This window comes from Brassica rapa, chromosome A06 (genome assembly GCF_000309985.2).
Source record: "Brassica rapa cultivar Chiifu-401-42 chromosome A06, CAAS_Brap_v3.01, whole genome shotgun sequence".
Lineage (NCBI taxonomy): Eukaryota > Viridiplantae > Streptophyta > Magnoliopsida > Brassicales > Brassicaceae > Brassica > Brassica rapa.
In genome coordinates, this window is record NC_024800.2 from 2,321,004 (window position 1) to 2,333,441 (window position 12,438).

Consider the following 12,438-nt stretch of genomic DNA (forward strand, 5'->3'; position numbering starts at 1 on the left):
ATGCAAATATTCCGCTTGCTCCAGTGTCAGAGGAAGGATTCTTGCCAAATCCATTTCAGTGTGTAAACGATGCTAGGAAAGTTCCAAATTGCATAGATGCAGTGAAGAAATTCCAGTTCAAAATTATCACAAAAGAATGTTGCTTTGTTCTACTAAAAGCTCCAGAAGATTGTCTTGGGATGTTATTTCCTATGCGTTTTGTTATTAAAATTATGCTTCAACTTACATGTAGGTTTATTGGTATACATGCTTAAGAATTTTTTTTTGTTAATCCTATATTTTTTAAACATTCTATGTAACAACAAAATTTACTGTATTAGTTATATTTTTTAATAATAATTTTGCTTCATATATAATTAACTAGCTAATAATGATATTTGCATTAAAATCATGCTTTAACCTTTTTGGCCATTTGTTTGTTTGTTTATATATGATGTTTACACTGTTGGCCTATTACTTGTCGCTCATTTTTTTAAAAGTAAAAAAATATTTTTGCTTAACTATGAAAATTTCTGTAAATTTCTTTTAATTTTATTTTTCCTATTTATTGTAATACAGAAAATCACTTAGAAATTATTTATTTATTGCAAAACTGCAACTTTTAAACAATTGTGAATAATATTGAATTAGTTAAAATATAGAGTTCAACATTTACAACATGGATGGTAAAATCTAAAATTTTAACATATCCAAATGCGTATTACTTATCTATATTATGACTAGAAAAATAATTCTATAGCTTTTCCTTAATTATAATATTTATTCTTGACATTGATAATTAAAAACATTATGTGCAATTAAAAGTAAAAGATTTATAAGATTTTTTTTAGTCTTTCAAACCTATTAGTATTTCGCAGAAAATGAGAGATAATAGTTGATACCTTATCCCTATTAAGAAAATAATGGTTAAACCTTTTATTGTGTGGCGATATTGTTAACATTACGATCACATTAACAATAGTCAAATATGTTTCATACTATATCGTAATTAAAATTATAATTATATTTCTATTTCATATTATTTATTATTATTTTAATCATGATCTACGATTTATTACCATACTCTAAATACTTTCCAAAAATATAAATTAACATTAAATGTAAATGTCTATGTCACAATTACCTTCAAGCCGTATCATAATTATTAGCATGTCAGGTCATCATTTTTTTTTATTGTGGTGATGACACATGGAAAATCACTTCTGAAATAATATTTAGGGGACAATAGCTTTTCTATTATTAACAATCTATCATGGTATTAAGAAGGTTTGTAATAAAAAAAACTTAGTTACATTTGCAGGGTGAAATTGGTTTTAATAAAATTTAGTCAACATACATAATCTACATGTCTGATTAATGATAAAATATATATTATAATGTGTAATAATATATAAGGGATAGTCCGAGTAGCAAAATAATGCATTACATTATTAGTTACCACTGGTCTTCTTGGGCTTTAAAAATTAAAATATTGTGTTCCTTTTCTATGTAGGGACATTAATATTTGGAAGCGGAAAGATACATAATCACTGGGTGTAAAGTATTCGTCAAGTGAGTAATGATTAACGTTAAGAATCAATGATAAAGGAAAATAAGAAACGCAATGTTAAATAAGGTAAATGTATAATGAATTGTACAAGCAATGCAATTCATCTTATTTTTGGTTAGGCTAACGGGTTTCAGTGACATTATAAGTAAATATTCTATTAATTAGTGGGTCTTTATAATTAAAACGTGAGAGAGCCTTACAGCTTGACGCGTCAGCTCGTTCAGTTGTAATTACTTACAAAACAAAAATTAGTCTCTTCCCAATGTTCCTTAATTAATATATAAGGGATATCTTGATTTAAAAATAAAATAATAGTTTTAATAATAAAATAAACCATATACGCAATGTTACTAAAGTTAAATCAATTGATCTACCAATATAATAATGAAACATGTAACTTGTTAATGTAATATATTTTATACCATTTTTATGGTACATTTGTTAATTTGGCGTTATACGTTGTATTTTTTTCTAATAAAGGTAAGATGGTTAAAATTGCAAGTACATATATGTAAAAAAATCAAATGAAATCACCTCATATCTCATTTACTAGAAAAGTCATGATAATAGACATTTATAAATATCAAGAAAATGTCATAGTAGTAACCACAAAATAAATACAAACTAAACAATGTTTGAGAGAAAGCAAAAATTTTATGTATTGACCATGTTATTAATGGTAACGTTTCTATCGATTTCTCAAAATACGAAAGGTAATGCAAATATTCCGCTTGCTCCAATGTCAGAGGAAGGATTCCTGCCAAATCCATTTCAGTGTGTAAACGATGCTAGGAAAGTTCCAAATTGCATAAATGCAGTGAAGAAATTCCAGTTCAAAATTATCACAAAAGAATGTTGCTTTGTTCTACTGAAAGCTCCAGAAGATTGTCTTGGGATGTTATTTCCTATGCGTTTTGTTATTAAAATTATGCTTCAACTTACATGTAGGTTTATAGGTATACATGCTTAAGAATATTTTTTGTTAATCCTATATTTTTTAAACATTCTATGTAACAACAAAATTTACTGTATTAGTTATATTTTTTTAATAATAATTTTGCTTCATATATAATTAACTTGCTAATAATGATATCAGCATTAAAATCATGCTTTTAACGTTTTTGACCATTTGTTTGTTTGCTTATATATGATGTTTACATTTTTGGCCTATTACTAGTCGCTCATTTTTTTTTAAAGTAAAAAATATTTTTGTTTAACTATGAAAATTCCTGTAAATTTCTTTTAATTTTATTTTTCTTATTTATTGTAATAAATAAAAACACTTAGAAATTAATTATTGATTGCATAACTGAAACTTTTAAACAGTTGTGAATAATGTTGAATCAGTTAAAATATAGAGTTCAACATTTTAAACATGGATGGTAAAATCTAAAATTTTAACATATCCAACTGCGTATTACTTATCTATATTATGACTATAAAAATAATTATATAGCTTTTCCTTAGTTATAATATTTACTCTTGATACTGATAATTAAAAAAAATGTGCAATTAAAAGTAAAAGATTTATAAGAATTGTTTTTAGTCTTTAAAACCTGTTAGTATTTCGCGGAAAATTGGAGATATTAGTTGATATCTTATCCCTACTAAGAAAATAACGGTCACACCCTTATTTTGTGGCGATTTTGTTAACATTACGATCACATTAATAATAGTCAAATATGTTTCATATTATATAATATTTAAAATTTATAATTATATTTCTATTTTAACTATTATATTATTTTTTATTACTATTTTAATGATGATCTGTCTACGATTAATTATCATCTTCTAAAAGATTTTTCAAAAATATAAATCAACATTAAATGTAAATGTCTATGTCACAATTACATTCAAGTCGTATCATAATTATTAGCATGTCAGGTCAACATATTTTTTCATTGTGGTGATGACACATCGAAAATCACTTTTAAAATAATGCTTAGGGGACTATAGCTTTTCTATTATTAACAATCTAGCATGGTATTAAGAAGGTTTGTAAAACTTGTTAAGCCTGCACCATTTGCAGGGTGAAATTGTTTTTAATAAAATTTAGTCCACATACATAATCTACATGTCTGATTAATGATAAAATATATAGTATAATGTGTAATAACATATAAGGGATAGCCGGAGTAGCAAAATAATGCATTACATTATTAGTTACCAGGGCCGGCTCAACACTGATAGGGGCCCTAGGGCAAAAAAAAAATTTTTACTCTCTAAAATTTATATAGAGATAATGTTTAAAATATTTTTAAAATTTAATCAATAATACTTTATATATTTTGTAATGAAAATAAAACTATATACATATCAAATAATTTTGGGCCCTTTTCAATTTTATTTATTGTATTTATAATTTTTTTTATATATAAAAATATAGATTTATAAAAAATTGGGCCCCTTATTTATCATTACACGGGGGGGACACGGGTTCGGACACGGGGCGGTCGCACCGCTTGTCCCCCCTTGTAAGCCGGCCCTGTTAGTTACCACTGGTCATCTTGGGCTTTAAAAATTAAAATATTGTGTTCCTTTTCTATGTAGGTACATTAATATTAAGAAGCGGAAAGATATATAATCACTGGGTGTAAAGTATTTTTCAAGTGAGTAATGATTAACGTTAAGAATCAATGATAAAGGAAAATAAGAAACGCAATGTTAAATAAGGTAAATGTATAATGAATTGTACAAGCAATGTAATTCATCTTATTTTTGGTTAGGCTAACTGGTTTCCGTGACATTATAAGTAAATACTCTATTAATTAGTGGGTCTTTATAATTAAAACGTGAGAGAGCCTTACAGCTTGACGCGTCAGCTTGTTCAGTTGTAATTATTAAAAAACAAAGGTTAGTCTCTTCCTAATGTTCCTCAATTAATTTATAAAGGATATCTTGATTTTTAAGAAAAAATAATTAATAGTTTAAATAATAAAATAAACCATATACGTAATGTTACTAAATTTAAATCAAATTATCTACCAATATAATAATGAACACATGTAACTTGTTAATATAATATATTTTGTACCATTTTTATAGTACATTTGATAATTTGGCGTTATACGTTGTATTTTTTTTCTAATAAAGGTAATATGGTTAAAATTGTTAGTACATATATGTAAAAAATCAAATGAAATCACCTCATATCTCATTTACTAGAAAAGTCATGATCATAGACATTTATAAATATCAAGAAAATGTCATTGTAGTAACCACAAAATAAATAAAAACTAAACAATGTTTGAAAACAAGCAAAAAGTTTATGTATTGACCATGTTAATGATGGTAACGTTATTGTCGATTTCTCAAAATACAAAAGGTAATGCAAATATTCCGCTTAGTCCAGTGTCAGAGGAAGGATTCCTACCAAATCCATTTCAGTGTGTAAACGATGCTAGGAAAGTTCCAAATTGCATAGATGCAGTGAAGAAATTCCAGTTCAAACTTATCACAAAAGAATGTTGCTTTATTCTACTGAAAGCTCCAGAAGATTGTCTTGGGATGTTATTTCCTATGCGTTTTGTTATTAAAATTATGCTTCAACTTATATGTAGGTTTATTGGTATACATGCTTAAGAATATATTTTTGTTAATCCTATATTTTTTAAACATTCTATGTAACAACAAAATTTACTGTATTAGTTATATTTTTCTAATAATAATTTTGCTTCATATATAATTAACTAGCTAATAATGGTATCAACATTAAAATCATGTTTTAACCTTTTTGACCATTTGTTTGTTTGCTTATATATGATGGTTACATTTTTGGCCTATTACTTGTCGCTTAAGTAAAAAATATTTTTGTTTAACTATGAAAATTCCTGTAAATTTCTTTTAATTTTATTTTTCTTATTTATTGTAATAAATAAAAACACCTAGAAATTAATTATTGATTGCAAAACTGAAACTTTTTAAAAATTGTGAATATTATTGAATTAGTTAAAATATAGAGTTCAACATTTATAACATGGATGGTAAAATCTAAAATTTTAACATATCCAACTGCGTATTACTTATATCTATATTATGACTAGAAAAATAATTATATAGCTTTTCCTTAGTTATAATATTTACTTTTGATATTGATAATTAAAAAAATTATATGCAATTAAATTAAAAGATTTATAAGTTTTGCAATTAAAATAAAAAAAAATTATGTGCAATTATGTGCAATTAAAAGTAAAAACAATTATGTGCAATTAAAAGTTTAAACAATACAAACAATAACTCATAAATATTGTAATAAACTTTGGGCCAATATTAAAGCCCAGCAAAATACTCCCTCTCAGACAGAACTCGAAAGTAATAATAACCCTTGTTCGTCTCCGCTTTCCCCTGAAATTTTCAGTCTGTACAATTCCCGGCGAGATTTTCCGCCGCCGGCGATATTTTACTTGAATACGCACCAGAAACAGAGAAGAAACCCCGTAATCTTCAGATCAAAAGCCATCCTTCCGACAAAGATGTCGAAAAACACCCAAGTGGAAGCGAAGAGAGTGTTCATAGGAGCAGGATGCAACAGAGTCGTCAACAACGTCTCTTGGGGAGCTTCTGGTCTCGTTTCCTTCGGTGCTCAAAACGCCGTTGCTATTTTCTGCCCTAAGGTCTCTCTCTTTCACTCATCTTCAAGAACCCTTTTGTTGTTCTCTCAATAAGCAAAGATGTGACTTTTTTTCTCTTGTGTTTTTTTTTCAGACAGCCCAGATTCTTACAACGCTTCCAGGTCACAAAGCTTCTGTCAATTGCACTCATTGGTTACCTAGTGCCAAGTTTGCTTTCAAAGGTACCTTCTTGCTTCTGCTTCTAGCTTACTTGCTGAACTATTTGTGTTTGGGATCTCTTGCATTGCAAAGGAAGAAACTTTTGATATTGGAGGCTTTAATTATTCTTATATGACTTATCTATTAGATCTAAGTGTGCTCCTTTTATCATAAAGAGATCTTAGACTGTAGGATTCTTGAGTTATAGCTAGCACTATTAGACACATGTTTAGTAAAATGTGAAGTAAATACGCATTCAGATTTCTATTTATAGTCTCTATTTACCGGTTTGGTGGTTTAGATTGTAGAATTTAAATATAGATTGTAGGAGAAAATCATTGAATGATTGATTAATCCCTTGAAATGAATATGATTTTTTTTGCAGCCAAGCATTTGGACCGACATTATCTGCTCTCAGGTGATACAGATGGTGTAATCATCCTTTGGGAGCTATCAACTAAAAGTAACAATGTAAAATTTCCTTCAATCTCTCAAATCTCAATTGAGTTTCTTTATGGTTTCTGTATTACCGCTGATCCTTTTTTTACGTGTTCTGTTTGTTATAAACAACAGTGGAGACATGTGCTACAGCTTCCACAGTCTCATAAGAAAGGTGTAACTTGCATCACTGCGTTTATGTGTTCTGAAACCAATGCAATGTTTGCTTCTGGTTCTTCAGATGGAGTTGTGAATGTCTGGGATGTTTCTTTTCCATCAAAGCCTAGTGGTACGCACTAAAAGTTAAACAAAGTGTATGTCTTTGAAAGCATTATCTATAATTTGTAATGTGTTATTTGTTGCAGAGGAATGTAAAGTTTCGTGCTTGGACTCCATCTCTGCCGACTCCAAAGCAATTGTAACGCTCTCTTTAGCGGAACTGCCTCAAAATCCTGGACGATTCGCCCTCGCCATGGGTGGATTAGACAACAAAATCAAACTGTACTGTGGAGAAAGAACGGGGAAGTTCACTTCTGTCTGTGAGCTTAAAGGCCACACGGACTGGATCAGGAGTTTGGACTTCTCTTTACCAAGAGAAGAAACCACCAATAGTATTATGCTTGTGAGTTCTTCCCAGGACAAAGTCATTCGAATCTGGAAGCTTGTGTTAGTAGGTGATGTTGGCTCATGGCAAAGAGAGATCACTCTTGCTTCTTACATTGAAGGTCCTGTTTTCGTCTCAGGGAGGTTCACATATCAGGTTTCAGTGGAATCTGTTCTCATTGGACATGAAGATTGGGTCTATTCCGTGGAGTGGCAGCCTCCAGTGGACCACCACCAACCGTTGAGCATTTTATCGGCTTCAATGGACAAGACGATGATGATTTGGCGACCTGAGAAGAAAACGGGTGTGTGGGTGAACGTTGTGTGTGTTGGAGAGCTTAGTCACTGCGCTCTTGGCTTCTACGGTGGTCACTGGAGCCCAGATAGTGTGTCCATCCTAGCTCATGGGTATGGTGGATCGTTTCATCTCTGGAGAAATGTTGGTAGCAGCAAAGAGTCTGAGAACTGGCAGATGCAGAAAGTCCCTTCAGGTCATTTTGCTGCTGTTACTGACATTACGTGGGCTAGAACCGGCGAGTACTTGCTATCCGTGAGCCACGATCAGACCACTCGGGTGTTCTCGTCATGGAAGAGTGATGAGGAGGATGAGCATTGGCATGAGCTGGCTCGTCCTCAGGTTCATGGTCATGACATTAACTGTGTGGCAATGGTTCAAGGCAAAGGCAACCACCGTTTTGTAAGTGGAGCGGAGGAGAAAGTTGTGAGAGTTTTTGAGGCTCCTCTGTCTTTCTTGAAGACACTGAAACACACTTGTGCCGGAGGAGAAGGAAGCTTCCCTGAGAATTTACAAGCAGATGTGCAGGTCCTTGGGGCGAACATGTCTGCTCTTGGTTTATCACAGAAGCCTATCTACTTACACTGTGAGTGATTGATTCAACTCCTGTCTAGCTTTTAACCAAATACGGTCTTGAGATTTCATATTATTTTTTATTTTTTTGCAGCTTCTAGTGAACCTTTAGAGAGAAATGGGGGAGGAGAAGGTTTGGAGACATTTGAAACGGTTCCAGAGGCTGCTCCAGTGGAGTTGAAGGAGCCTCCAATTGAAGATCAGCTTGCGTTTCATACTTTATGGCCTGAGTCTCATAAACTCTATGGTCATGGTAATGAACTCTTTTCTCTCTGCTGTGACCACAACGGAAGCCTTGTTGCTTCATCGTGTAAGGTAAGCTAATATATGTCTGCACTTGCTCCATCTCCTCTATACATATTTGACCGAGCATGAACCACAAACTTTTTCAGGCTCAATCTGCAGCCATGGCGGAGATATGGTTATGGGAGGTTGGGACATGGAAAGCTGTTGGTCGTTTGCAATCTCACAGCTTGACAGTGACACACTTGGAGTTCTCTTATGATGACACTCTGCTCTTGTCTGTCTCCAGAGATCGTCACTTCTCAGTGTTCTCTATCCAAAGAACAGGTAAACACCTTGAACTTGGAAGCTTTTAGTCTTGAGTGTCAGTATAGTCATCTAAGTCTTATCTATTTTTTCTTCTTTGGTCATTTCTGTTCAGATGATGGAGAGGTTAGTCACAAACTCATGGCAAAGGTCGAAGCACACAAGAGGATCATCTGGGCATGTTCATGGAACCCATATGGCCATCAGTTCGCAACTTCATCAAGAGACAAGACTGTGAAGATCTGGTCCATCGAGAAAGACGCTCACGTCAAACAGGTTCTTGCCTTGCCTCAGTTCGGGAGCAGTGTCACAGCCGTGGCTTGGACGGGACTAGACCAGAAGGAGAAGAGCGGGTGCATAGCTGTTGGGATGGAGAGTGGACTGATTGAGCTGTGGAACATAAAGATTAAAGAAACAGAGGAAGAAGGTACAACAGCAACAGCAGCTCTTGCTCTGAGGCTTGAACCGTTCATGTGTCATGTCTCGGCTGTGAACCGGTTAGCATGGAGACCAACCGAGAGTAACCAGAGTTTGCTGAGGTTAACTTCTTGTGGGGATGATAATTGTGTTAGAGTTTTTGACTTCAAGTTCTGAGCAACACAAAACAGCTTGTACTGAATAATGGCTAAAACTCTATTTCCCTATACTGTCGTCATTGTACTGTTTATGCAAATTTTGGGTTGCTAAGTTGAAACATGTTATCATATCTCAGACTTTTTCAAAGTTGTCGGGTTGATAAAAACTATGAATTCGTCTTGGTAATTGCAGAGAATAATATTATGCTGTAATGTTAAGAAAGAATGTGAGCTAATGGGTTTTGATATCATGCTTCTTGATGTAATTGACCTGCTCATATTCATTCCACACTAATTGTATCCATACAGTTCTCACTAATTTGATTAATTGGTTGCATGAATCCACCTAACAGACAATGCTATCTCGTTGTAGATTTTATACAGAACCTGGCCAACTAGCAAAAATTAGACAACCAAAACCAGATATGTGGTAAAACTTGCTCCTATTTAGAAACTGTCAAAGGTTTGAGCCTAGTGACTAATGTCCAGAGGTCTTTCTGCGTCTGAAAACGCCCCACAGGTACTCCTTTGAGTGAAACTCTGCAGAAAGAAAACTCAGCCTTTTTAGCTTAACAACTTCAAGAGAATCATAAATGAACAACCTGTAGAAGTGTAATAGATTTTTAAAAAAGACTTATAGACTTACTCCAACAAGGCAGTGGTAACTGATACGAGGTGAAAAGTAGAAGTTCCGCATCGTCAAGCAAGCATCTCATCCCCAAATCTTTCTTCTTCATTTCATCAACAAGGGAGTAGTAAAGATTTTCACTGTTACTGGAAAACAGAAAAGGTAAGGTCAACACTCTACAACATACGCATATGTTCTAGTGTGTGTATATTACATACCTATCATGGGAAGGGAAGAAGTAAAGAGCGATACTGTCATCTGTAGGTGGTCCGTTCTTGAGAAAGCTCGGTGGCCATATCTCCAACCTCGGAAGCATTTCAGCAGATAGGCGAGTGCGTAATGAACTTGCCTTCTCATAGACTTTAGGACACGCTAAGTTTGATACATGAGCAACAAGTCCATGAATGCTACAATTGTTTCCTTGTTTTACAGTTACTGACCCTCTACATATTAACCAAAAACATATCAGAACTCAAGTGATGATGATACTAAGATGCTTAAAATAGAGAGGAATGTGTTTTACTTTACCTCCACACCGGTGTGCAGATTGGTTGCGCTCTACCATTATTCAGTGCCAGCATCACCTCGTTTGTCTGAGGCATATTTGATTCAGTTTCTTTGCAAGAAGGTAACTCCATGTTTTCACTAGTAACCTGTGTGTTGCCAGAACTTAATCTTCTCTTTTTGCTGGTGGTGCAAGAGTTGTCATCTGGCACATTAGTTGAGTTACCATCTTCGGAGACTGATGCTTCATTTTTCTCTAATCCAGCCGGTTCATGAGGTTTCCTGCTAGCTGAGCTTTCTTGTGCCTTTGCCGGTTCAACATTGTCTGTTGTGTCACAGGCTACATTGTCTTTAGCAGCTAAAACCGGTGCAGTGTGATTGCTGCTCTCCTCATTTGTCTTCTTCTTCTTCTTCTTTTTCTCACTCTTCTCACCAATCAATTCATCAGATGTTTTGTGCTTCTTAGACACCTTCATAGCTTCAACACTGGCGGTATCCTGATGCCCACAGTCCACATCCTTTAGAACCGGCGAGGTGTGATTGCTGCTCTCTTGGATCCTCTTCTTTTTCGCACTCTTCTCCAAAACAGATACTTCATTTCCTACTAAAACGTTCAATCCCTCGGCTTCCTTACTTTCTGAGCATTGTCGCTTCTTAGACTCCTTCATAGGTTCAACACTGGCGGTATCCTGATGCCCACAGTCCACAGCCTTTAGAACCGGCGAGGTGTGATTGCTGCTCTCTTGGCTCCTCTTCTTTTTAGCACTCTTCTCCAAAACGGATGCTTCATTTCCTACTAAAACATTCAATCCCTCAGGTTCTCTGCCTTCTGAGCATTGTCGCTTCTTAGACTCCTTCATAGGCTCAACACTAGTAGTACCCTGAAGCCCATGGCCCTCAGCCTCTAGAACCGGCGAGACGTGATTGCTACCTTCTCCCTTCTCTATCTTCTTCTTCTTCTTCTTCTTTTTCTTCCCACTCTTCTCCAAGACAGATACTTCATTCCTCGCTAAACCAACCAATTCATCAGATTCTCCATTCTCTGAGCCATCTTGCTTCTTAGACACCTCCATGGTCTCAACAACGGTGTCATCTGGAAGGGAGTGAGTAACAATCTTTCTTCTCTTCTTCTTCTTTTCGTTCCCACTCATCTCCAAGACAGATTCGTTAGATTTGCTGCTACCAGGGACTCCTCTGGTCTCAGTCTCCTCCATTGTTGGTGGCGAAGAAGACACATCTAGAGATTCAACATCCTCAACCCCAACTTGTTCGGAATCAGAGGCAGAGTCACTCTCATCACAGTCTGAACAGAACCAAGTCACATAGCCATCTATAGGAACAGGCGTTATACCACAACAATGGCTGCAAAAAAGGGAACACTCTAAATCACAAATCAGCCAAAACACAAAAACAAAACCACAAGGGATATAGATAGATGGATATACTCCTCACCGATGCACAGCGGCAAGTTTACAAGAGTCACAGAAAATGAGTGCTTCTACCCAACCTTCGTCCCCACAAGTCTCACAAACATTCGCCTGACCAAAAAGATCAAAACTTTATACCCAAATCTTACAAATCTCGTCTGAAAATCAGCAAAGACATAAACCACTGTCGAGAGAAAGTTACCATCTTTACTGCAAAATTCAGATTAGGGTTTTGTGTGTTAGTTGTCGTGGTGGTTTGTGTAACTCGCCGTGATGAAGAGAAGCAGAACTCAGATTTCACTGTCACTTCCGTTCAAATTTTGGTCTGGTAGAACAATTGTAACTTTGCACTTAGGGTGTTCAGATATATTTCTCAAGTGGTTTTTTTTATCAGGGAAGATAAAAGTGACTTGAGAAATATATATATATTGTTTCCTGATATTTTAATTGGGCCTGACAATATTCAAATTCATAGCTTAGTAATGGGTTTGCTCTATATATATTGGGTGGGTAATGGGTTTGCGT

At 34.3% G+C, this 12,438-nt stretch overlaps 3 protein-coding genes across 5 annotated transcripts; 2 read left to right on the forward strand and 1 right to left on the reverse strand.

Annotated features, from left to right (window-relative positions):
• Positions 1 to 2,123: 2,123 nt before the first annotated feature.
• Positions 2,124 to 4,549, forward strand: LOC117125861. The gene has a single exon (XM_033272566.1). The coding sequence runs from the start codon at positions 2,181 to 2,183 to the stop codon at positions 2,517 to 2,519; it is 339 nt and encodes a 112-aa protein (XP_033128457.1). The 5' UTR covers positions 2,124 to 2,180; the 3' UTR covers positions 2,520 to 4,549.
• A 1,295-nt stretch (positions 4,550 to 5,844) lies between these two features.
• LOC103871408 (elongator complex protein 2) lies at positions 5,845 to 9,521 on the forward strand. The gene is made up of 8 exons (XM_009149648.3): positions 5,845 to 6,165; positions 6,257 to 6,344; positions 6,707 to 6,792; positions 6,895 to 7,048; positions 7,125 to 8,243; positions 8,325 to 8,545; positions 8,623 to 8,800; positions 8,895 to 9,521. The coding sequence occupies exons 1-8, from the start codon at positions 6,025 to 6,027 to the stop codon at positions 9,371 to 9,373; spliced, it is 2,466 nt and encodes an 821-aa protein (XP_009147896.1). The 5' UTR covers positions 5,845 to 6,024; the 3' UTR covers positions 9,374 to 9,521.
• Positions 9,522 to 9,611: 90 nt separating this feature from the next.
• LOC103871409 (general transcription factor IIF subunit 1) lies at positions 9,612 to 12,324 on the reverse strand. 3 transcript variants are annotated; one of them, XM_009149650.2, is made up of 6 exons: positions 12,116 to 12,324; positions 11,939 to 12,024; positions 10,511 to 11,848; positions 10,201 to 10,425; positions 10,001 to 10,122; positions 9,612 to 9,894 (listed from the first exon to the last, which is right to left on the reverse strand). In XM_009149650.2, the coding sequence occupies exons 1-6, from the start codon at positions 12,116 to 12,118 to the stop codon at positions 9,833 to 9,835; spliced, it is 1,836 nt and encodes a 611-aa protein (XP_009147898.1). In that variant the 5' UTR covers positions 12,119 to 12,324; the 3' UTR covers positions 9,612 to 9,832. The 3 variants fall into 3 exon arrangements, with proteins under 3 accessions (XP_009147898.1, XP_009147897.1, XP_033128438.1); XM_009149649.2 differs by having other exon boundaries at positions 10,001 to 10,128; positions 12,116 to 12,322; XM_033272547.1 differs by lacking the exon at positions 12,116 to 12,324 and having other exon boundaries at positions 10,001 to 10,128; positions 10,511 to 11,867.
• Positions 12,325 to 12,438: the final 114 nt, after the last annotated feature.